This window comes from Chelon labrosus (assembly GCF_963514085.1).
Source record: "Chelon labrosus genome assembly, chromosome: 4".
Lineage (NCBI taxonomy): Eukaryota > Metazoa > Chordata > Actinopteri > Mugiliformes > Mugilidae > Chelon > Chelon labrosus.
This window is the reverse complement of record NC_140340.1, coordinates 24751812-24776711: the sequence shown is the minus strand read 5'-3', so window position 1 is coordinate 24776711 and position 24900 is coordinate 24751812. Positions and strand designations below refer to the sequence as shown.

Below are 24900 nucleotides of genomic sequence, written 5' to 3'. Positions count from 1 at the left end.
GAATAGTAACCATCTGATTTAGGCACTCGTTCTAAATCATAACACAGATTTTGAGTTCACCATGGTTCATCACTTTGCCTTTAAGTTGTTATGTGATAGGCCTGTTGGCCAAGGTTGCTGAGGACATGACGTGCTCCTGTCTGTCACATGCCATACATTCTGGCCTACACCATTTTGTAATTCCTAAAAGTGGCATCAGTCCTATTCCAGCCAGGGCCCTCCCTATTACTAATTAACATGTATGTCAATCTCTTCAGATTATGTCAGTAATTTGTTTTGGGTATGTCATCAGAAAAACTAAGAAATACAGGCTGATATGCATATTCACTAAACACCCTAAAGGTGAATACGACTAAAACACAGGCCTACTCAGACATGATCATGATGATAGTTTTTTTTTGTTTGTTTGTTTGTTTACATAAGTTTATCCTCGTTCCTTTTGCGCTAACTCATAATTTCAAATGAATGCGGAGAAGTAGCTGCACTGATCCTGGAGCGACTTGAGGTCCTGATCCATGTGGACCTCTTTCAGCGTGACCAGTTACCAGCGTGGTCCCAAAGAGCAACACGTTTTGTGAAGAGGAGGAGCTAAGCTGTTCTGTACCATTTAAACTGTGACGCATGCGCTGTGGGGTACAATTGGGACTTAGATATCGCTTACGCGACGCTATCTTTTCTTCATTCTGCCTGCATCTTCTCGCCGGTGTGTGGTAGCCAGTTTGTTTCTCTTTTTGGTTTTTTTTTAATCAAACAACGCCTAGGAAATGAGTGGGGACCATTCCCACAACGAGGACCAGGTAATGCCAAAATCTGTTTTGTAATGTCATCACTGTTAGTTACTGTACACTGTTTTTGTGACCATTTTTATTTGCCTGGTTTGACAAGGTAACTCGGCTAACGGTGAATAGTAACTGCTAGCGCGCGTTAGCCTACTGTCTGTAAGCCATGTCATTTTGTTGTTATCAGCGTCCTGACAAGTTGTCACGTTTTCATTTGGAGGGCCTAAAAAACGTACTGTTTAGGTGGCACTTAGTGTTATGTAGGTGTGTATAAAAGTGAGATGGCTATATTTATTTTGGGGTTAGCTATAAGCAATGTTAGCCTTAGCGGCTCCGAATGTAGCCGCTAAGTCATATTGCCAGCCAACGTAGCATGCTAGCCTAGCTAGCTAACAAACTGTCGCTCTGCTATACAGCAAGTTCAAAGTTAGTTAGCCGGCTAGTTAGCTAACCTACTACGAAATTTAACAGTCATATGTCTTTGGTTTTTCAGATTGACTGTGGCTCGCGCGTCAATGGTAAGTTTATAACATTGAGCTAACGAATGGAAATGAGGGTTTTCCTCAAATTCTGACATGTCTTAACTGATCTAATGTAACATTACGTTAGTTCTCAGTAGAGGACAGAAATGGCGTCCAGAGACTAAGTCCTCGGTCTCACTCACAAGCGCCTATTGTTCAAAAGGGAGGTCTTGTAAAAGCTTTTCGGAACATTATTTTCTCGATCCAGTTCTATATTTACACACAGATGGAGGTGTTTTATCAGTTTATCGTATCAGAATTTCTTGTTGGTTAGCTTTTAATAGCACATTTCTCACCTGAAAGTGAGGGTTTGGGGGTTGAGGACTTAGTCTCTGCGCCATTTTCTTTTTCGGTGTAGCGGCCTGGCTGTATTGCAAGCTGAACCCAGGCTATGAAGTGCAGATGGCTGTGAGGAGGAGAAATGCGAAGGCAGAGTGCTTCAAGTGGTGATCAAGAAGACTATCGTTTTTTATACCCGACATTCATAGCTTTATGTTATATTTTATTATCGCTACGAGGACAACATGCCGGGAGAAAGTGGATCGTTTTAAGTTGGATCCACATTTCGACAGTCAACATATCAAGTCACTAACTTTAATGTACAGCATACTGCGTGTATTCGACAGTGTATTCAGTATTGGCTGGGCTTTACAGTGTCTTAAAGTAAGAAAGATGAGTTTTGGGCATTTGTAAAATTTGTTTTTATGGTCAAACTTTAGGAAAAATTGAACATATTACATAAAACACACCAATGACTATGAGTGGACATTTTGTTTAGTTTGTTTCATTGGACAGTTTGCTTTTCTAGATTATATACCATTTACAACACAAGCCAATCTCAGTGTTTGTTTTTTATGTATGTTTTATGTAAATTGTTCAGCCATTGTTAAGGGAAAATCTAGCAACTTGGTGATGTGAGTCATTGATCCGAGTTGGAGTCTTTTTTTAAAAAAAAAAAATCCTCTAGACTACGGAAATAAGTCCACAGGTTTATTAAGTCATTAAAAGAAAAGTAAACGGGGACGAGATTCAAGTCTGTTTAGGGCTTAGTCATCTCTTTACCTCTGATCAATCACTGTTTTTGTTTTTTTTGTTTATTTTTGTTTTTGGTTGATCTTGCCTGTGTTTGTCCTGTACTGTCATGCCAGTGGTACATGGAGTGTTGGGATATCGGTGAAAGCCTTTTTTTTTCTTGCATGTTTCAACCTGTCAGTAGTTTCATATTGTCTCAAAATACGAGCCTTATGCACACAGTAGGAGGTGCTGTGCTACTGTGCAATAGATGTTGTTTGCAGCCGTCATCTTGACATTCTGATTACGGTGAATGTATCATGGCGCACATGTATAATGTTTTTAGTCCAATCTCTGTGGACTTTTAGAGCTTCATTGGTTATCAGTTGATAAACGTATTGTCTTAGTTGGCCTGTCAACTTTAGTCCCATGTGCTTCTTGTCACCTGTGTATAGGATTGTACCGGTCATACTTTCATCCTCGGGTTGGATGCTGGTCTCGGTGTCGGTAGACACAATTATACCATCTTAAGATGTCATTTTTTTTCCCCCCTCTCCCAGACTCTCACAAGAATAAAGACAAGTATAGAGAGAAGGAACACAAACATAAAGACCACAAGAAGGACAAGGAACGGGAGAAATCCAAGCATGGCAACAGGTACAGTGTGTGTGTGTGTGTGTGTGTGTGTGTGTGTGTGTGTGTGTGTGTGTTTTCAGGGTCTGCAGTTGTTTGATTGAATAGCCAAAGCCGAATCAACCTAAATGAATGGTTTTGCATTTATCAAACTCTAGCGATCACAGGGACTTCTCTGAAAAAAAACACAGAGACAAGGAGAAGGAAAAGATGAAGCACAAAGATGGCAGCACAGACAAATACAAGGACAAGCACAAGGAGAAGAAGGTGATATACTATGTAGATAATTATGAAAGGAATTATTGTTTGGGCATGTGAAGTTTATCAAATAGTGCAGTCATGTTAAACCACAATCAAAATATTAATTCAGCTTTATGAGGGTATTTTTCTTTTTAACAACATTGTGTTTACATTTCAGATCAAGTCCCTTGATGGTAAAGTCAAGAAGGAAAAAGAGAATGGTTTTGCCAGGTATGTGCTTTTTCATGTGTGCTATATGTACAGCTCTGGAAAAAAATAAGAGACCACTGCAAAATGATCAGTTTTGCTGGTTTTGCTATGTATTTATTAAAATGAACATTTTTGTTTCATTCTGTAAAGTGCTGACAACATTTCTCTCAAATTTGAAATTAAAATATTGCCATTTAGAGCATTTATTGGCAGAAAATGACAACTGGTCAAAATAATGAAAAAGGTGCAGTGTTTTCAGACCTCGAATAATGCAAAGAAAACATTTCTTAAACAACACAACACTAATATTTTAACTTGGGAAGAGTTTAGAAATCATTATTGGTGGGATAATCTCAATCTTTAATCACAGCCGTGTTTTTTTATAATCTTCCTCATGAAATAAGATTTGGTTCAGGTGATCACCTGATCAGTGTCTCAGTAAGTAGAATGAGGAGGCTTGTGTTGGAATTGAACAAACACTGGAATGGACTGGCTGCCATAGATGTAGAGATGCTGATTTAAGAAACATTTGTGGGAGTGGTCTCTTATTTTTTTTCCAGAGCTGTATATGATACATCAGATGCTTTTCCATATGAAGCAGTGTCTGATATTTATTTTTTCTGTTTTCTTTGGCAGTCCTCCACATCTGAAGTCCGAGCCAGAAGATTTTTACCACTCTCCTAAACTCGAAAAGTCTCTGAAAAGAGAAAGGGATGATGACAATGAGTAAGTGGTCTATGCTTCTGTTTCAGAGGTCTTCAGCATCTGCTTAGTCATTCTAGTGTCCGAAGTCTGATCTGTCAGACTTGTAACATGGGGTGTTTGTTTCAGCTCTGAATTCAAGCCTAAGAAAATAAAGACTGAAAATGACAAGAAGGCAAAGAAAAGGAAACAGGATGATGAGGTAAGTGGAGGTTTCCAGCAGAATGCAAACTTGCTCTTGGGTTTCTGATTTTCTGTAATCGGTTTATTTACAGAGTTGAAGAACTAAGAACTCTTGAGCTTCATCCTAATATTAACACTGGAAAAAAAAAAAATATATATATATATATATATATATTTTGTTTTCTCATACCTGTTGTGGAGTTTAAGAACTTCAAAACTTTCTCTTCCTTTTTTTAGGACATGAAGTCCAAAAAAACAAAAAACAAAAAAGGAGAAGTAACTGGAAAAAAGAAAGCAAAGAAAGAACCAGAGGAGAAGTGGAAATGGTGAGTTGTAACGTTAGCCTGCTCTTATACTGTGCCTTAGTTCTTATCAATGGGGTGGTATCAGTCTGTTGTGTGTTGCTGGATTTGTTCTTCCTCTTCTTTATTCAATATTCTTATTGCAATTGGTTATTTGTCATCAGGTGGGAAGAAGAGAGGTACACAGATGGTGTCAAATGGAAGTTCCTGGAGCACAAAGGGCCAGTGTTTGCACCACCTTATGAGCCTCTTCCTAGCAATGTCAAATTTTACTACGACGGTAAGATTACATTTTGTACAGGAGCACTCACCCTTTGCATCTATCAGATGCTTCTTGGTGGCAGGTCTAAATGTCACTGGCTGACACTATATACTTTTTTTCTTATTTCAGGTAAACATATGAAGCTCAGCCCAGAAGCAGAAGAGGTGGCAACTTTCTTTGCCAAAATGCTGGACCATGAGTACACCACTAAGGACATCTTTCGTAAAAACTTCTTTAAAGATTGGAGGAAGGTATGGGGGGGAATATGCACTCTTCTGAATAAAATGTACTTTCAACAAAATGTGTTTTGTAAGGAAGATGTCTGTATTTTAATGTGCCATATTGACTTCAGGAAATGACTTCAGAGGAAAAAGGTAAGATCACTGACCTGAAGAAGTGTGACTTCACTGAGATGGGTGAATACTTCAAGGCACAGTCTGAAGCCAGGAAAGCCATGACAAAGGAGGCAAAACAGGTTGGCTACTACTTTACGAAGCCCTTGTCCCTAATTCAATATTTTTTTTGTTTTTGTTTAATCTTATTTTTGACACATGATCTGAAATGAACAGCAATATGGAAGTAATCCTCTCCCTTTGATTGCCACATAACCGCAAGCACTAAGTAGTGCCTGTGGAAATGATCCACACTCCTGTTTTATACATCGTTCCATTTGTTGTGCTATTTCCTACTGTTTGTAGAAAATAAAGGAAGAAAACGAGCGGCTCCTACAGGAGTATGGCTTCTGCATCATGGACAACCACAGGGAACGTATTGCTAACTTCCGTATTGAGCCCCCAGGCTTGTTCCGTGGTCGTGGAGACCATCCTAAAATGGGCATGCTCAAGCGTCGCATCAGACCTCAAGACATCATTATCAACTGCAGCAAGTGAGTGATGGGTTGCTTTTCTCCAAAGCTGATAAGCGGTTACTTTCAGTGTAATAAGTGAATGTTTTAATGTGCTCCACAAAGGGACTCCAAGTACCCTGAGCCTCCTCCAGGCACCAAATGGAAAGAGGTTCGTCATGACAACAAAGTGACTTGGCTGGTGTCGTGGACGGAGAACATTCAGGGCTCCATCAAGTACATTATGCTGAACCCCAGCTCTAGAATTAAGGTAGGCTATTGGGCTGAATTCTGCACTGCATGAATGTTTTGACCTGGTTTAAAATGTGTCTCTAGCAAGCCTTCTGTCTGGGTCAAATGACTACACAGTATCGTCTATACACAGTTTGTCTGCAGGTTTCATTGTAGACCTTCTCGTGATGTGACCGTTTGCTCCATGGGGAAAAAATTGTCACTGCAAGGGCACATGTTGTTTCCCAATTATTTTTTTTCTGATAAATAGGGTTATGAACGGTGTGCTGCTTTACATGGATTCACGTGACTAAAAATGACTAATTGATTAGTTACTCTTCTCTCATCTGTTGACGCTATTTGTCTTGCAGGGAGAGAAGGATTGGCAGAAGTATGAAACAGCTCGTCGTCTTAAGAAATGTGTGGACCGTATAAGAGCCCAGTACCGTGAAGACTGGAAGTCCAAGGAGATGAGGATCAGACAGAGGGCTGTGGCACTCTATTTCATTGACAAGGTGAAATTCCATTACTTATGTTTTTTTATTTACATAGTGACTAACTTGCAAGTGTGCTTAAACTTGGCTTCAGTCAGGGAAATGTCTTTTTATAAGCCATATCTAATCGAACCATCCTGGTGTGCACTAGCTGGCTCTGAGAGCGGGTAATGAGAAGGAGGAAGGAGAGACTGCGGACACAGTGGGCTGCTGTTCGCTGAGAGTTGAACACATCAAACTCTATCCAGAGAATGATGGTCAAGAGTATGTGGTAGAGTTCGACTTCCTGGGTAAAGACTCTATCCGCTACTACAACAAAGTCCCTGTGGAGAAAAGGGTAAGGACCATTTAGCTTGCTGTTACGTAGTGTTGAAGTGTGTTAACTCTGCCTCTGTGTTCACTTGTGGTTTACCTTTTGTAGGTATTCAAGAATCTGCAGTTGTTCATGGAGAACAAAGGGCCTGATGATGACCTATTTGATCGCTTGAACGTAAGCTGAATATTAAATGGAAAATATATCCTATAGTTTATACAATTTATCTGGCAGAAAAAGTATTATTATATAAAGGCTAGTTTGGAATGATTTCTAAAATAAAGGTCTCAAAGCAGTGTTTACTTACTTGATACCAACATGATTACCCACTGTGTGTTTCTACAGACTTCTATTCTGAACAAGCACCTTCAGGAGTTGATGGACGGTCTAACAGCCAAAGTTTTCCGTACATACAACGCCTCAATCACCCTGCAGCAACAGTTGAAGGCGCTCACAAGTGGTACATATTCATTCATGCCAGTCATTTATTGTCAAAGGATGTATGAATTTTGACTGTTTCTGTCTTGAGTTGACTAGAGGAGATGCAACAATGTGGTCTCTAGAAAACTATTGTATATTTTACTCTGTCTGTCTAGCGGAGGAGAACATTCCAGCCAAGATCTTGTCCTACAACAGGGCCAACAGGGCTGTGGCCATCCTGTGTAACCATCAAAGGGCTCCACCTAAGACGTTTGAGAAGTCTATGCAGAACCTGCAGACTAAGGTAATGTGTTTTCAATGCTTTGGACAATGTATGTTTTTAAACATTGTTTTGTTTTTTACTTACTGGGGGTTCATATTCCAAATTTTCTTTTTTATGTTTAATTGAAGCGCCACCATCACGTTACTTGTAACCTTGACTTTGACATAGAATCTCACATTTTGCTGATCTTTAATACTTTGTTGCATCACTTTGCTCAAAAGGGGAATGATAAATGTGTCTCCATCACAGTAACAACCTTATTACCAACAACATTCTGCAAATATAGAAATTGAAGGGATGCTGAAACACCCCTGCCATAATTTTCAAACATCATGTTCTGCCTTCTCATTTTGAACAGTGGGTAAGGTCAGCACAAATAATGATCAAATGATTCAAATACCAAAAGAGTTACGTAAATGGTGGTTAATGACATTATTGTGGTCTGTTTTCAAAAAGTCACATTTTTAACTTGATTGCCTCTGCAAGATGTGGAGGAGTTTGTGAGTACCAATAAGAGACCAACTGACCAGCATACAGTGTAGTACTGTACATATCTTCAACCAGTTCTGGTCGAGCCAAGAAAACGACTTTATTCACGGTCTGTTTTCTTTCAGAAGCCCTTTGACCATATGATTTTAAAAATCACCTGTATGATAGACCTGTGAGTGATCAAGTGTGATGTATAGCATTATTACATAACATACCACAATACTAGAATTGAACCAGAGAGGCTTTTCTCCTCTGGACAGTGGAGACCTGTACAGTTTCACGGTATTTTTGACTTTTGCAGCAATTTATTTAAAAGTACAGTGAAGTGCAGATTTGCTGACACTACAATATCATTTGACAATGTGTGTTTTCCCACTTAACAAGATTTGAGTCTTCTATCTGTGGAGAGGTCATTTTCTCAGTGGGTGTAGCCTCTTGCCAGCTGAGTTACTGTAGTGAGCCGACTCCTTGCTCTCTGGATGAGTGAGAGTTTTCTCTTACATTTAGCATTTCTGATATTGTGAGCATGGAAATGTCTAGGAATTTAACAGTTTAGTCCCCAAATATAAAATGACTTGTACTTTCTCCTTAATCACTGAAACCATTTACTGTCCTTAGATTGATGCTAAAAGGGACCAGCTTTCTGATGCCAAGAGAGAACTGAAGAGCGCCAAGGCTGATGCCAAAGTACGGAGAGATGAAAAATCCAAAAAGTAAGTTACACTTAGACAGCTGTATAGTTCCCCCCCCCCCCCCAAGACATCCCGTTCACCACACCTTGAACCATTTGCGTTACTGGTTTCCTCTATAGGGCAGTAGAGACCAAGAAGAAGGCAGTTCAGAGGATAGAGGAGCAACTGATGAAGCTGGAAGTGCAGGCAACTGATCGTGAAGAGAACAAGCAGATTGCCCTCGGCACTTCCAAACTCAACTATCTGGACCCTCGCATTTCTGTGGCCTGGTAAAATGATGGTCTTGAATGTTTTTAAAACAAAAAAAACAAAACGCCACGGTCTGCTTCCCCTGGTGTGTCCTGAGTGTTGTCTAGCATCCTAATCTTTATCTGTTTCTCTCGTAGGTGTAAGAAGTGGGGCATTCCCATTGAGAAGATCTACAACAAAACCCAACGTGAGAAGTTTGCCTGGGCCATCGACATGGCAGATGAAGACTATGAATTTTAAATCCATTTGTGGTTTTAAACAATGATTCACTTTTTTTTTTTTTTTTTTTTTTTTTTTTTATTGGATACTTGTTTTTTAGCTTATCTGAATTTTGCTCGATGGCCAGACCTGACAAGGAATTCCAGAAAGGTTCAGCAGGAAAAACATTGACGACACGTTAACACAAAATGAGGCCATTATGAAGTGACACAAGGGTGTTGTGGATAGTCTAAACATCTGATCTGAGATCAGGCAGCCAGGCTGAACTATACCCACAACTGAAAATCGAGGCATAGTCCCGTAATTGGAAGGCCCTTTTTCCTTTGTCGCTGTCTTTCCTTGGGGACGCATCCTGACAATGCCTGAACTTTGAACTCTGTGGTCCTATAGCTACTGTATTAATGAAAAGAAAAAGCTTTGTATGGTTTTATTTTCTTGGTTCACTCGCTCTGTATTTTAGCCCGCTCATGTATTATTAATGAATTCTATATTTTGATAGACAAAGTAAAATCAAATGAATCTCCTTAACTACACCCACGCGCCTTTCGAGGAAATGGAAGCTTGAGCGTCTGTGTGTGCGCATGTGTGTATGAGGGGCTCAACCGTGGAAGCTGTCTGTTTGGGTGGATATTTTAAACTGGACTATGTTGAATTGTTGAGCGTGAAAGAGGATGTCTGTGCAAGCAAAGGGGGAAAATACTGCAACCATGTCAATACTTACTTTAAGCAAGCAGAATGTGAATATTTTGTTTTACAGCCTCTATCAGGGACTTTTTCTTTCAATGTAAATGTGAACCAATCATTGTAATCCTCTTGCGTTGCAAGCATCCTCTGAATCTCTCTGCATAGCCCTGTGTACATCTGATTTTAACTTAATTTAACAATTGTTCAAGAAAACTCCCTCATCTGTTACTTGAAAATAATGCTATGATAATGTATTTAAAGTCAGTTAATGGAAAGTGTTTTTTCTCCTAGAGGGGTGTGTGAGGGATATCAACTTTGCCAAAAAAAAAAAAATCACCAAACTGTTACAATTTAGGAAGGGTTTTAAATTGTGTAATGATTGCGGATAACGACATGTAACATTTAATGTGAATTACCAATTCATTTTATTCCACTCTGTTCCACTCTTACGATAGGAAAGTTGATGTAAGTAGCTGTAAAGCCAACGTCCTACTCCAGTTTTACCTTTTTGTCATAGCCTTTGATCATGTTTGAGTTTTTAAGCTCATTGTAGGTTGAAAAATTAATAAAACCCTACAGGTAAAAATATATGGCATACTTGTGAGTTTTCTTTCGGTTCATGGCAGTTTGCCGTACTGATCTTCCGCACAGTCTTTCTCCTTGAGTAGAGGGCCCACACGTAGCATAGCTGAGAGTAAGGTGAGTTTGAAGTTGGTCTCAGAACATCAATCCTGTGAAATGTCATATTCAAGGTTAAGAAGATGTAAAGCCAAATGAGTAGTTAAATTATTCAGTCTAATCATTTGAATTAAAAGCTTTCTGAGAATATTTGGACTTTTAGTGGAACAGCAACGTGACTAAAAATATTTCCATGAGGTATGGTTTCTTTAAAAACACCTGGAAGGCTGCTTATTTTGCAGAAAGTCCACACACTCCCACCCCCCCCCACTCCCTCACACAAGCACACGCACACACACAATCCAGTATCTGCATAATTGACGATATCTACAGTAAAAGCAAATAGGGTACTCTGCTTTTTGCAGAGTTGCGTGCAGTAGAATGAGTCTCAGCACAAACTGTATCTTCATGTGCTCACCAGCAGGTGAGGCTGTAAGCATTTCTCAAGTCCCATCTCCCTGCACGCTCCTTTCACACTCCTCACGCTGAATAATCTGGCTGCTAGAATTCACTCCTGGTGCGAGGTGCTGAACAAATAATGACACTTTACATCTTGGTGAGTATTCGGTTTATTCTGTAAAGATTCAGAAGTGTAGAAAGGATGATACAACAGTGCTTTATGATCAGACTATTTCATAAAAGTTTTTTTTTTTTTTTTTTTTTTTTTTTTTAAGTGATCATAACACCGTAAGTCCAGATTCCATTTATCTCAAACCAAAATAAATTTGTAACATTCGACACAAGTGCATACACTGCTGGTAGGAGATCAACCTCCAATTTCACTTTGGATGGTATAGCACCGTTCTTAGCTATTAGCAGCTTGACAAAGATGCAGCTTAGTAGGATTCATGTAGTGACTGTATGTTTATATAAACACAAGAAAATTCAGAGGAGAGCAAAGATCTCCCCATTTGGCTCTCTAGCTAGCACAATATCTCACTCTGTCAGTGTCTAGGGATCAAATTGATAATTTTGCTTTAAACAACATTTTGCCAGTAACAATATTTGATACAATTACAGCTTAAAGTTAAACATCTCCAAGTGTACAGAAAGCAGCACAAGATTATTATTTATTTTTTTCACAGATATAGACCAACAGTGACCATCAATGCACTGGCATGTTTTTTTTCTTCAGTTTTTTTTTTCTTTTTTTTTTTCTCCTGGACAGCACAGTAGCTGGAAAGCGAAGTGATGGACAGACAGGTCATAAACACATGGACAGAGCTGAGTAAGGCAACGTTAGCGTGACAGGCTTCTCTCTGTTCAGTTTGCAGGGCAGTGTAGTGTATTGATCTTGACAGAGCTGTCAATAACTTTACTGTGGAGCAGTGTGATTTTTAGCATTGCTGTCTTCATTAGTGCATTGTATATAGTCTCTTGCGTGTAGCTGAACTGTAAAGTGATCACCAACATTTATACAGATCTAAATAAAACATGTTTGATTGCATCTGGACTTACAGTGACTATAGAAGAGTAAATAGAATTGAAAAAAAATAAAATAACGGAAAAAGTAAAATTCAAGGCAGTGCTGAAGTACTGGTTGCTAAAAAAGTAAAAAATATCACAAAGCCAACAATAACATTTCCTTGACACATCTTTTTGTTTGTCCAGTCAGTACAAACCCTCTTTTATAGTGCAGTTTCAATCATATATATATATTTCTCCCTCTGACCCAAAAACAATATCTCTCGGCCCTATCCTACCCTATCTTCGCTCATTCAAGTCAGTTTTCCAGTCAGTGTGCGTCTTTTCTCTTTCTTTACTTTGATCCCTCGTACTGACCTCATTGTGCACCCTCCCCACACAACCACAAAGAAGCATGAAAGGCTTAAACATCACAGGACTCAAAGGTGAGAAGTTCTTTCTTTTGACGATGGCAGGAAGTGATGGCAGATGGAAGAAGAGGAGGAGGGGGAGGAGGGGTGGGGGGTATTCACAGTTACAGTCAGAGTCCAACGGTCCAGCTACAATCACATCTGCTGTCATTATGAACACTCTTTATTTTATTTTTTTTCAGACCACAGCCAGGGGAGCAAGCCAGCCTTTTAAACGCGGTGTTCTTCTGGCGAGACTGGGACGGCTTCATCACACCTCCAGCAGCTCCATCCTCAGGCGATCCCTGTCAGCAATACACAAACACAGGCAAAAACAACATGAGCAAGGTGTGAGGACTCGGTTGTATTGTAATACTGTTGTATTGTAAGCAAGGTACAATTTGAGAGGGAGCGCTGTAAAAAGATGCCTGGTTAACGTGCCTCTCGGAAATCCATCTCACCAAAGACAATTGTCATGATTTATTCACATATATTAGCATGCGCTCTCAATCTATAATTCAGCAGGCCAGACTCCTACTTATCTAAAAATAGCTACTTAAACACAGACCTTTGATTGTCTGAATAAGCTACTCAGCGTGACTACCTGTACACACTTCTCCTGCTTCTTTTTTTTTTTGTTACTGTACATCATGCACCCGCCACTACAAACAACAAGCTGTCATCCTTTTATCACTCCATCTGGCGAACATTGTTTTTGCTTTCTTGACTGATAAATAGCACTAAGCTTGTAAAATGTCAAAAGACACAGTGACTGAAAATATTTCTTACTTCAGTAGTATGTAAATAGATTGTTATGACTCAAGTACCTGGCCTGATTGGCATCAGTCTGTTGTTCAATGAGTGACTGATTAGCCACTGGCTGCTGGTGGTCCTCTGCTCTCTCTGACCAGGGATCCTGCAAGACCCCCGGCTGCGCTGATTCCTCGGTTCGGCCTCGCTCGCCGCTCCCCTCGGACCCCATGAGACCCAGCAGCGGTGAGTATGAATCCTGCCACACAACTCGCTGCCCTGAGTTCAGTGCTGCTTCTCCTTCAAGGTGCTTGTTCATGTCTTGCTCGACAAGTTTCTTTTTGGCCCCTGGAGGGTCCTTCTGCGACTCACCCACGGGGTCTGCGTGGCCCTTCTCATCGTCCGACTCTGTCGGTGGTCGCTGATAGGTGTCCAACCACTTGAGCTGCCCGTTCTTGTGGCTGTACCGGCTGTCGCTGAACCAACGTACCACCTCTGACTTGGGAAGGCCTGTCTGGACGCTTAACTCTTCGTACTGCTGACTGCTGGGCCAGCGGGTGTTGGAGAAAACCTGCCGGAGGATGTGGAGCTGCTGCGGGGTCTTGTTGCCCCAGGGGGGTGAGAATGACGGCTGACAAGCAGACACCTCGGCAGTCTCAGACTTGCGTTCTTGAAGTACAATCTCAGATGTAGTCTCTGGCTCATTCATCTTCAGCCTCTTGAAGTTGATCTTGATGGGGTCAACTTTGAGCTCTGGGCAGCTTCTGTCCCCAGCAAATGGGTCCTCCTCCTTAATGAGTTGCTGTAAGATTGACATGCCTTTTATGGGAAAGTCTTTGTTGCATTTGCCCTCATCTAAAATGGACGAGCTGCTTTTTGTAATGACAGTGGTGCTGGTGCTTTCAGTTGGGGATTTGCTGGCATGGTTCAGGCTAGGGACACTGTCATTACAGGGCGTAATGGAGGGAGTAATACTGCTGTTGTTGGTTTTATGAATGTAATTGTTGCGCTCATCGTCGTTCCTCCCGTGGGCCGGCTCTTGTGCAGTGATGCTGCTGCTGTCGTGATTGTTACAGGTGATGTTGGATTTGCTGGTGTTATTGATTATCACTTGACTCTTGGTACTGTTTGAAGCTTCCAATCCGATTGGTGAACTGTTGCTTTTGACATTTGGTTTGCCGTTGGTGTCAGCAACACAGTGCTCATCATTATTGCTAATGTTGGCAGAGCAAGTGGCAATGCTGTTGATGCTGTTGGCTGGGCTGTTGTTTTGCACCAGTTTCCTGGTAACGAAGTCAGCACCATTACTACTGCTGGAATAGCTGCTGATGCTGCTGCTACTACTGCAACTGCTGCTGCTACTGCTGCTTCGACTGCTGCTGGTGCTACTGACACAACCACTGCTTCCAGCCATGTCCAGGCCATTGCTCTTGTCTGGCTCCACAGTGAGTTCAGTATTCTTGGTCAGTACCTGTGTTGTTCTGACTATAGATGGAAACTTAGGGGGGATAATTGGAGTAGAATACGAGACCCTGGTGACATGGGGGTTGGTTGACAGGCTGGCCTGTGTGGCTATGACTCCGACAGGCCTGGGTTTTATACCGCCATATGGAACTTTGGCCATCTGAAAGTTTGGTCCTTTTGAGCCTTGATGGGCAGTGACAGTGTGGTGGGTTACGATGTGATTGACGCGCCGTGGTGTAGTGGGTTGCTTTTGGGGCGCTCCACCTTGGAACACGGTGTTGAACATTTTCCTCCTGGCCTCTTCGATCTCTTCAGGAGACCAACTTATGCCCTGTTTGAGCCTTTGGGCAGTAAACCACAGTTTGATCTGCTCTTCAGGGAACTCTGAAACCACCGTTAGGTAGCAGAGCTCGGCTTTGGTCGGGTAGGGGAACTTGCCAAAGGATGTCTTGAGAAAGCTGCTGGTGTCCATGGCAGCATCATAGGTGGGGATGCTGCTGAGAGGGATCATCACCTTTGGAAGGTCTTTATTGGAATCAGTGGAGGGGGAAGAGTAAAGGGAGGGAGTGTGCTGGTGAAAGACTTGGTTGGACACTGTCGTCTTAATCAGGTGAGTGACAGTGGTCCTCGGCATAGCTGGGGTACCAGAAACACTGAGAGCCCCGTTTTGGAGTTCAGGCACATTTGTCAGCATATTGGGATCTACATCCTTTCCAGTGTCTACCTTCCGTACCTCGACGGTGTGAGAAACCACAATCTTTTTGTGTTCTCCCTTGGCTTTCATCATCTTTGCAATTGGTGTTTTGGTGAGGGAGATCCCAGATTCTCGGTAGTCTTCTCCGCTGTCCGTAAAGAGGCTTTGCTCCACAGTTGTTACACCATCCCTCTTGTTGACGCTAAGAGAGGCAGTAACCAAGCCCTCCATTATCTTAGGGTGGGCGTTGGCGTTATGCAGTGCAAGAGCCTCAAATCGGACGACCGACACCCTACAGTTCAGGCAGTAGAAGGTGGGCTGGGCCCTGAAGTCTAAGTGGCAGTTGTGCATGTGATCCAAAAAGTAGTTAAGATCTCTGGACTCGAAATGGCAATTCAGACAGCTGTATGTACCTCCTTTCTGCATCTCACTGCCACTTTCAGATTTGGAGGAGCTGTGAGAGAAATGACCAGACTTTTCGCCAGAGATGCTGAGTATACTATCTTCTGGGATTGTTGGTAGGAGTTCTGGTAGCGAGCCCAGTATGATTTCCTCACGCACATGTTTGGATTTGGATGGTATCATGCAGGGTACAGTGGATTTCCTCTTGCTGGCCATAGTGCAGCTTTGTGTAAATGAGAGATTGAGTGATTGGTTTCCGGTGTAATGAGAACAGAGGGCGGGTGGATAGTGGAGTGGGTTGAATGGAGTTTAGTGTCATGGACCAGCCACTATGATATCACAGTGTTGCTTCATGCCTTCTGCCACTTCAGGACTCCTGTCACATGGACAAGTTTAACAGCTCCCAGGGAACCTGCGAGGAAAGAGAACAAAATTGAGAGACTTGTGACTCTTCAAGCCCATCTTTGACAGGAGAGATACGAAGAAAAAAAAATGTCAGTAAGACACTGATAGATAGAAAACAGAGGAGAGAAAATGTGGGGAATGAGGGGAATTAAATTATTCAACCTGAATATCACGCAATTGACAGATAAAAATCTGACGTGTATGAAAAGTAGATTTTTTTGTTTTTGTTTTTAAATTAAACGCATTAAATATTTATACATGACATATTACAGTGAGCAGGATTCAGAGGAAATAAGTAGCTCCAAACAGTGTAATACGTGTAGGTGGAAATACAGCCTGATAAGTGTAGGTAGTATTTACCAGCAATTACAGCACCAAAGCAAGAGAATCTAGGGCTTTTTTTGAAAAGATTATTTAATGCTCATAATCAGGAAAGTTGCAATAAATTACTGTGCAGAAAGATGTAATGTGAATCTTTCTCAGGACACACAATGTCAAAAAATGCATAATCATAAATTGTGCACAAAATCATTATTCAAATTTTAACTTCATATCAACTGGATTTCCTAAATACTGAAACATATTTACAATTAAATATTTCAAGGCAATCTACACATGGAAAGGCTTTCCATTATTAAAAATAATTCAGGGCCCCACCAGTGCAAATACACACACACACACACACACACACACACACACACACACACACACACACACACTCTCTTTCAATCATGCAGCCTGTCAGTGTGTTCTGGTTATTTACTTGGATTTACTAGACTTGTGTCTAGCTGTCACTTTTTATGAGTCCAGGAAAAATGTTCTTTTTTGTCAATCTCACTGACAAAAAAGAACGTAATAATTGACAAAAGCCAGAAATGACGGTCTAGTCTCAATGATATTTGTCGTTTTATTCCCCCCTGCTGCCACTGGATCGTCTCTTCTAGATTTTGATGGTATGTCACTTCAGAAGTATTTTTAGTAATGCGCGGTGATATTAAGAAAACATGTCAAACAAAAAAAGGCTGAAGTTAGTATCATGTGAATTTGTTGTAATGCGTTTGAATCAGTCCTGAGATCTTTGCTACCTCCCTCTAGGAAACAGTTAATATCAGTAAATAAATAGACCAAACACTATCCTGTGGATTTTGCACCTATTGAGTGGGATGCTCTTCACTACAAATTAAAAGTGCTGAATGTATCTAACCTTACCAACTGTTTCACATTGTCTCAGCAACCACAAATATGCAAAATATGCACACTGGTTTGTATCTGCCAAGAATATTTTGTTCTCAGTGTGTGTTAGAACAGGTCTGATTATTTTAAATTATCTGTATTTTTGTGGCGGATGGGAAGGGGGCATTATATTTATTTTATATGTTCAAAATTCATCACATTCATCACATGCCGTTTTTGTTGCCGTCCTACTCAGCTCTCCCTTGGTTTGATATTTTAAAGCAGTCATAGGAAGGTTAAACGGTGAGCATTTTATTGCCACACTTGGATGTGAGCTTTGTGTTGTACATTGTACGTTGCAATGTACCTTTCAGGCATAATGTTGTGTCAAGATGGAAATTGGATAGTGTGTCTGGTGTGTGTGTGTGTGTGTGTGTGTGTGTGTGTGTGTGTGTGTGTGTGTGTGTGTGTGTGTGTGTCGCAGCAGCCAGCCAACAGCCAGCACTGTTAAGGACTTGAAATATTCTCATAAGGTTATTACAAACACATCTGAAGCCATACACAAGCTGCCGGCTCAAACCGTCTCATCTCGCATTTGTTCACCCGGCAGCATGGCGATGCATGCATGCATACAAACACAATACACAGATCACTGGGTGCACAAATCCATTAGCAAACAACTTCCATGGGCTTTCCCTTCCTATAACACTGCCGTCGTAAGGATGGGTACGGATTGCTGCTGCAGTTTTTAACATATCTCCTCTTTCCTCTCCGCATTAGCATAAAACGTGACTCTGTTCTCTCACAAAGCCAGAAATATCCAACGAATTTTGTATGACATGACAACGGACACATTGTTGTCAGAGTTTCATTAGCGCTACAGCTGGTTTTAATAGTTAGTTTAACGTTGGAATGTATGAAATATGCAAAACAAATGAGGAAAAAAAATATCAAAGTGGAGCTCTGCAGCTTCTGCCCTCTGCATGAACTCTTGACACACACACACACAGCCTCTGTATATCACTCCCATCTTCACTTCTGAGAACGGAGAAGTGTTGACGTGTGACATTCTGTTGAGAACTAGTCTCACTCCAGCATCATATATCCATATTACTCAGGTTTTACCCACACCTGCAACCCTATCATCCTGAGAAAAACCATCAGCTGCATAAATTCAAGCCCCCTAACAACCCTGCTTTCTGATGAAATCCAACATAACCCTGCATTGCTGCTACAAAGGGGATCATTTTCACGCATTTTCTGCAGTTTTTTTTTTTTGTCACACTATTTGTACATGCCGAAAAGCACTTTCATTTTACAGCATCCATGTGCGTGTTCACCACGGCCGGCTGGGCGGTAAATAAAAGATGAACCTGTTCCAGAATTAAAACCCTCAAATGACTGCCCGGCGGTACACACTGATCCCAGACAGACTGTGACGTCTTCCTTGTAACTACCTCTTTTTCATTTCTACTGCGGGCTGCTGCTGCTCTCTGACAGAAAAGAAAAACCTAAAACAAAACAAAACCAAACAACAACAACAAAAAAAAAACTAGGTCACCAGCATCTTATGCAGTAATCCCGGTTCACTGCATCCAGACGCGGGCATGTGCTGTATGTTTTGCCGCCAGAGAGGTCATGATATCCTCTGACGGCACACTCGATTAACCCCTGGTGAGGACACGGCGTTCATTGAGTTCCGCTGAATGAGGGATTTAGGAGTCAGCTTTCACGCAACAGAAGGATGTAGTCATGCACATCTGAAACATCTGTGTGATAGATGTCACTATGCTATAGAACTTTGTGAGAAATCAATGTTGGCTCATCTGGGCGGCGCTGAAGTGATGATTTTGTTTGTTGAACAGACTATAAGCCAAGACGCTTCAGAAAACACACCGACGAAGAAGGTAATTTGGTCACGGCTGTGGGGCTGTGGCTGGTGTAGCAGCCTCCACAGGGGACGCCGGTCTGTGACGAGACAGAGGCTGGCCTAGTACAGACGCTCCCCTCCCCGAAAAAACACTCCACTTCCTGCATGAGAAAACCCAAGACGAGCCAAACGTTGAGAAAGGTTACATAAAGAATCAGGTCACCTATCAAAAGAATAGGCTGCTTTATCTGGCGAGCGAGACGTGCGATCAGACACAAGACAAGGGCTTCCCAGACAGGGAGCCATTGAATGGTTCCCCCTGAAAAGCCTGGCCTTGTGTTTCAGCGCAGAGGTAGACAACGCTCAGACGATCGCTGTCCCCGGTGTGTCGTATGTCCTTGCACTGGCACTGGCTCCGTGGCACACTAGAAGGCAACTCTTTTCATCTCGGCGGACCAGTGGGAGTTGTATCTGAAGTGAGGGAAAGTGGCAGAGCTCTCAGACGTGCTTTCTGAACACCCACGCTCAGCGTAAGCGGAGAGGCCTTGTTCGCCGGACTAAAACCACGTTTGGACCATTCAACTTTTCAAAATCAAGCGTTTCAAAACAAATGGGATTAGGCTAGGTTTAAATTCTGATGGGGTTTATACGTTCCGCCTGATTTAATAGCAGCTTTAAGATTTACAGGAGGGCCTCCCCTATGCGCTCTTACGCCGCCATTTCCATAACAATATTCTAATTACATCTCATTAATATTTAATCATATTCCCAATACTTTTAAATGCCAAATGGATGAGTGTGCTGTTCCCATTTCAGCAAACCAGCTAAAAAGAAAGCAGTGTGTATTCCCTTTCATCACCTCATAAACTGCTGCAGTAATTACAATATTACAACAAGAAAAACATGGCCAATCTACAGCGTGCTGCTACCAGAGGAAAAGGGAGGCGAGGCTGCAAAGTGGCTGGTAGCCATTAAAATTTAATTCAAAACAGTCAACTGATTCAGACACTCCCAGATTGTTGGGTCACCTACAGTTGACATTAACAAACAGAGATTGGTGTTTTTGTTGTGCCGCCTGTCACATGAACGAGAATGTGAAGGCTGGAGGAGGAGGAAGGACAAAGGAAGACAAAACTCAGACATTTGGGAGTGAAGTGAGAGGATGACTGATGATGATGACAGGCTGTGCTGTTTCAATATTCCTCCCCGCTGACACCTCGTAAGCACACATCTCCACACACACTCCTCACACACTCCCTCCTCACCTCCACAACATTTAGCACCTGCACCGTTCTGAAAATCTTTTTCTTTGAACCGAATAACTGGCGAGGAGTCTCTCGGTGTGACAGTTGCAGAGGAGCTTTGAAAAGGAAAGAAAAAAAAAGGCCTAAAAATTCTCTCACTTGTGACAACATTTGTTTTGTGCGTAATTTGCTCTGACAGTGATCTGCAGCTGCCTCGAAAAACCAGCCCAAATAAACGACCTGCCGTCCGCTGGGGGTTGGGGCAGCGAGGGGGAACTCCTGACAGATACATTTGAATGATCAAAAAATCTGTTTAGCCGGAACATTTTCTGCCAAATGTCCATTAAATAGATTAACGTCATGTGAGTGGATCAGCTGGACACCCAAATATAAGCCAGAGACAGAGAGCAATTACTGTCTTGCACAGAGAGGAGATTGGGAACAATGGCGCCTCATTTATAAGGGAAACGTGATCCAGCGTTGGGAGCCTTTAGACGGCTGACTGTCGAATTGCGATTGTTCTGTTTCCCGCGTGTCTGGGTGTCTCCTGTGTCCATCATGCTGCCATTGTGGACCAATGTGGGTTTCCCTTTAACAGTAAGGTTGGACGGGTTTTAGTTTAGGGACATATTTGTGCTAAAATGACACTGTATGCGCGCCGGGATGAATACGTATCAAGCTCCAGTGTTACGTGTGCTGAAAAATAATTCAGAGTCACAAGGGTCATTAGCACAGCGCTAATACAGTGCGCAAGTCCACAGCGTCTTCCCCCGCCTGTCCAGCTGAAGACATACGCAAAGGATTCAGTGTGTAGTCTCTGTCTCGGTTGTGGGCTCCTATTTTTTTCCTTTGCATGGGTGTGTTTGTGTGTGTATAAGTGTCTGAATGTCTGAGACGCAGGTGTTGTCAGCCAGCTTCTCCGCGTCCTTCTCCTCACACACACACACGCGGGCACGCACGCACACACTCTCACACACACACTCCCCCCTTACCTCCATGACTGCAGCCTCGTCCACTGGGAGACCGGTCGGTGGTGCCACTCATGTGTTAACATCGCCATGGCAACCCCTCTCTTCCCCTTGCCCACCACGCCACACACAGCAGAGTCACTCGCCCACACCCACCAACCTCAAGAAACACACACACTCACACACACACACACACACACACACTGGATTCCTTGGACTGCATCCGGTGCAGGACAAACTTAATCCACATGCCCTGCCAGCCATCTTTGAGAAGTCCATTCATGTTTGAAGTCTCTTTCAGATAACTTTGGGTGAGGTCGGCAACAACAACTTCGCCTTTTTTTCTTTCTCAATCGCGTTGCAGCGGCACAGAAAATCTCCGCTGCGCTGTTCTTATGTGTGTGACGGGATGAAGAAAGAAATATCGCAGCCGAACAGGCTCCAAATGACCCGCTGTCAGGGTTATTGTCTTGCTAAATCAGTGCAGAGGCCAGGAGACTCATGCGGTACAGTATATACCTGCTGCACTCTGCCTGACTGCGCATCTTGGGGTGGCCCTGTTTTGTGTTAATATGAGCACACTCTGCTGAAATATTACATTGTTCTCTTTACCCTGCTATCTCTGGCCCAGATGAATGACAGACAAATAAACCATGGTGCACAGAGAAAAAAAAACTGAGTCATGCATCCTTTTACATCACTTCTGATGAATAACTTCTTCAGTTCTGTAGCCAAGACTACAGGCATTCATTTGGCAACTTAAGAAGAAAAGGAAAAGAAAGATGGCGGCATACCGCACATTGTACTGTCCATCCTAAAATGGCTGACATCACAGCCTCTTCTAACTGCCAAAGCCTGGCGAATGCCAGCTCCTGCTGACCAAACCTTTCTCACATGGGACAGAGAAAGTTGCAGGGGCTCTCTCCCCCACTAGCCCCAAGGTTTGCCCCCCTCCCAAATCCGCGCACGGACGTTTCTTTTGGTTGGAACTGTGCAAACACGCTGTTTCTGTGAGGCTTTTGAGCGGACCGGGCTTCGATGCGGCATTGGTCCGATGACAAAAGCAATACCAAAAAGGCTGAAAGACCCAGATAAAAGTGAAGTTGTATAGAACTCGGCCCTTTCTAGTGGGAAAAATAGCACTCGTTCTGAGAATTTTATGTGAGGATCCTGAGGTATGCCGCTATCATGAATGCTTGCTTTTATAAAAGTGGCATGGAAATGGATCTGGTTGGCATTAGATAGCTAATTTTCCTCTCTGAACTCAAGGAATGTTATACACTCAATGTCAGCTAAATCTGCAAATCATGACCATATGACCTTCCTTGGTATTCTCTGGCACGGGATTCGTTTTGAGTTGTGGGAGGCACACACAAACATAAGAGCTACAGAGACTGCAGTTAGAATTCAGAACATCAAATCCTGAAAGTACAGTATTCCAGGTATACGAGGGGTAGCATGCGCGGAGATGCTGTTTTTCGGAGGGGAGTGGGCACTCTTGGCCCACCACATTGTGTCTGTGTATACAAACACTCCGCTGTGGCCATAACGAAAACTATGAGCTGTGCCTAATTGCAGGGAGTGCGGATGAAAGGCAATATGCCTGGCCTCATTAGAGAAGTTCCGAGAAGGGAGATAGAAGACCGTTCCCAGGGACCCACAAAAGGGAATTGACATTCCCCCAGTGTGAGCGTCCTGTTGGAGTGAAAACCTCCACACACACAGAACACACCGGGCCAAGCTGAACCCGGTCTGCCGGAGCTGCACAGCAAGAGCTCATTTACCTTTGTTTTGCCCGTCATCACACACGCCTGCAAATGAACTATCCGAGTGCAGAAACGTCCGCTAGAGACTGGACTGTGCTCCCCACTTGGAGTTACTTCCCGCAGCCCAGAACACCTACTCTCTCTCAGGAAAACCTCAATGGCAGAACGGTTGCGCCATATCCATGACCTACATTATATGTAACAAGCTTACACCGTTAGATAATTAAAACACATTCCAAAAATTAGCAATGAATGCCGATTGTCTGGCTGCGTGCTTGAATAAGTTGGGGTTGTCTCTTGTGTTATGGATACTGGACCCACACATGATTCACGAAGGCAACATTAGTCAGCACAGAGGTCCCTCCCCTTAAGGCAGAGGGAGACACATGGCATTCAAAGCTGGGTCAATATTTATGTACAGATAGAAAATGTGACCTACGGGATGTGATATTTTTCAATACAACGGCTCACTGATAATCCACGATGGGCAAAATATCTCCTGAAATGAGCAGCTCCACTTACTGTACCATATATGTATCGGTGTGTACTGCATGTGTGTGTGTGTGTGTGTGCGTGCGTGCGTGTGTGTGTGTGTGTGTGTGTGTGTGTGTGTGTAGGGCAGCACATGTTGGTAGGAGGAAGAGAAGGAAATGAAAGAAAAAGAGTCCAGTGCACAGAGATACAGGCCTACCTTTCTGCTCTGGCAAAGGGGAAGAAAATGGTAAAGGGTGAGCGATCAATAGATGAAAACTGAGACTTGGCGTTCAGTTTGAACATCTATGAACTCAGGAGCTTTCTTAAACCAGTCGACAAGCCCTCCATAGCACTGTGTTCAGAAGTCTTTCTCAACTAAAAGCGCTCACACTCACGGCACAGTGGGGAAATACAGCGCGTTGTGCAATAAAATAAGCAGATACGCCACATTGTATAGCGCGAGAAGGGAGCGCAAATTCAGCCAGGCGGAGGATCCGTTGTTGTAACTGTAACAAACTGACGAGTTAACCCGTTTCACTCCATTCACAAGGCTGTGGGGCAACACACTGCCTCTCAGTCGACTTGCCGAAAGCGATCTAGCACTCTATATAACCTTATGAATATTCCCAAAAATCCTCCACCCCCCTCCTCCACCTACTGTCGCCATTTTATACATTGGCGACTTCATATAAACTGCCTTCACTACAGCACCAGATGAAAATTCAATATTCAATAGCGAGACATAATTTCAGTAAACAACTTTGGAGGTAGCGCCTCGTCAATCGCGAGACGTATTCGTGTTGTGGAAGAGTAGATGTGCCCTTACCTCAGCAGTCGCTGGGAAAAAATGGAATCCGACATTAATATATAAATGAATAATATTGGATTAGCTCCGATCGTTGCGCTTTGAGAAGAAGAGGAGGCGAGCAGGGGGTGGGAGCTCTCCTCAAGTGAACCCTGTGAACTGGCGTGAACCCGTCAGTGGCCACGGCAAGGTACATTACATTACATTACCTTTCCACCCCTGCGCTACACTGTATGAGGACGGCAAAACAACTATGGTCGGCGGTGCAGGACGAGGCAGCTCCAAAAAAATTATAGCGAGTGTATTTCCTATGAACACGTGATACGGAGCGTCATCCAAAATCCAAAAGCCCTTTCATCTAAAAATTTGGAGAGGGGCGGGGATGAGATGGGGATATGTGTGTGTGCGTGCGCGTGTGTGCCTGTAGAAGGGGGAGGAGGGTACGTATACCGAGCCCAGTGCACATTTGGGTATGTCGTTATAGGGGCATGGCAGTGCCCCATCAGACTGGGTTACACATGGCTAGAAAGGCGCCGCGGAGCGGGCTGAACACGCATTGTAATTTGTGTGTAATTTTGCAAGTTGACAGGAGTTCAGCGACTTGCCGTTTCAGTGAGCTTCATCACCAAAAC

General features: G+C 42.8%; 2 protein-coding genes across 4 annotated transcripts; one reads left to right on the top strand and one right to left on the bottom strand.

The window, feature by feature from the left end:
* The first annotated feature begins 662 nt into the window (after window positions 1-662).
* Window positions 663-10337, top strand: top1a (DNA topoisomerase Ia). Of its 2 annotated transcripts, XM_084543027.1 has the most exons (21): window positions 663-797; window positions 1273-1297; window positions 2872-2968; window positions 3103-3211; window positions 3363-3415; window positions 4031-4120; window positions 4226-4298; window positions 4517-4605; window positions 4746-4861; window positions 4973-5094; window positions 5196-5318; window positions 5542-5729; window positions 5814-5958; window positions 6290-6433; window positions 6564-6749; window positions 6834-6902; window positions 7071-7185; window positions 7322-7449; window positions 8536-8630; window positions 8729-8878; window positions 8996-10337. In XM_084543027.1, the coding sequence occupies exons 1-21, from the start codon at window positions 765-767 to the stop codon at window positions 9096-9098; spliced, it is 2253 nt and encodes a 750-aa protein (XP_084399153.1). In that variant the 5' UTR covers window positions 663-764; the 3' UTR covers window positions 9099-10337. The 2 variants fall into 2 exon arrangements, with proteins under 2 accessions (XP_084399153.1, XP_084399154.1); XM_084543028.1 differs by lacking the exons at window positions 663-797; window positions 1273-1297 and adding an exon at window positions 1711-1963 and having other exon boundaries at window positions 8996-10336.
* zhx3a (zinc fingers and homeoboxes 3a) lies at window positions 9129-24610 on the bottom strand (the record flags this gene model as incomplete). 2 transcript variants are annotated; one of them, XM_084543025.1, is made up of 3 exons in its annotated part: window positions 24290-24610; window positions 13081-15975; window positions 9129-12558 (listed from the first exon to the last, which is right to left on the bottom strand). In XM_084543025.1, exons 2-3 carry the CDS (start codon window positions 15777-15779, stop codon window positions 12525-12527), a joined length of 2733 nt encoding a protein of 910 aa, XP_084399151.1. In that variant the 5' UTR covers window positions 15780-15975; window positions 24290-24610. The 2 variants fall into 2 exon arrangements, with proteins under 2 accessions (XP_084399151.1, XP_084399150.1); XM_084543024.1 differs by lacking the exon at window positions 9129-12558 and having other exon boundaries at window positions 13044-15975.
* Between the last annotated feature and the right edge of the window lie 290 nt (window positions 24611-24900).

What these genes read in the sequence shown, in the direction of transcription:
- top1a (XM_084543027.1), top strand. Translation starts at nt 765, where the DNA reads ATGAGTGGGGACCATTCCCACAACGAGGACCAG. An exon ending in CCAGAGGAGAAGTGGAAATG is followed by an intron (nt 4,606 to 4,745) that starts GTGAGTTGTAAC and finishes ATTTGTCATCAG; the next exon opens with GTGGGAAGAAGAGAGGTACA. An exon ending in ATCATTATCAACTGCAGCAA is followed by an intron (nt 5,730 to 5,813) that starts GTGAGTGATGGG and finishes TGCTCCACAAAG; the next exon opens with GGACTCCAAGTACCCTGAGC.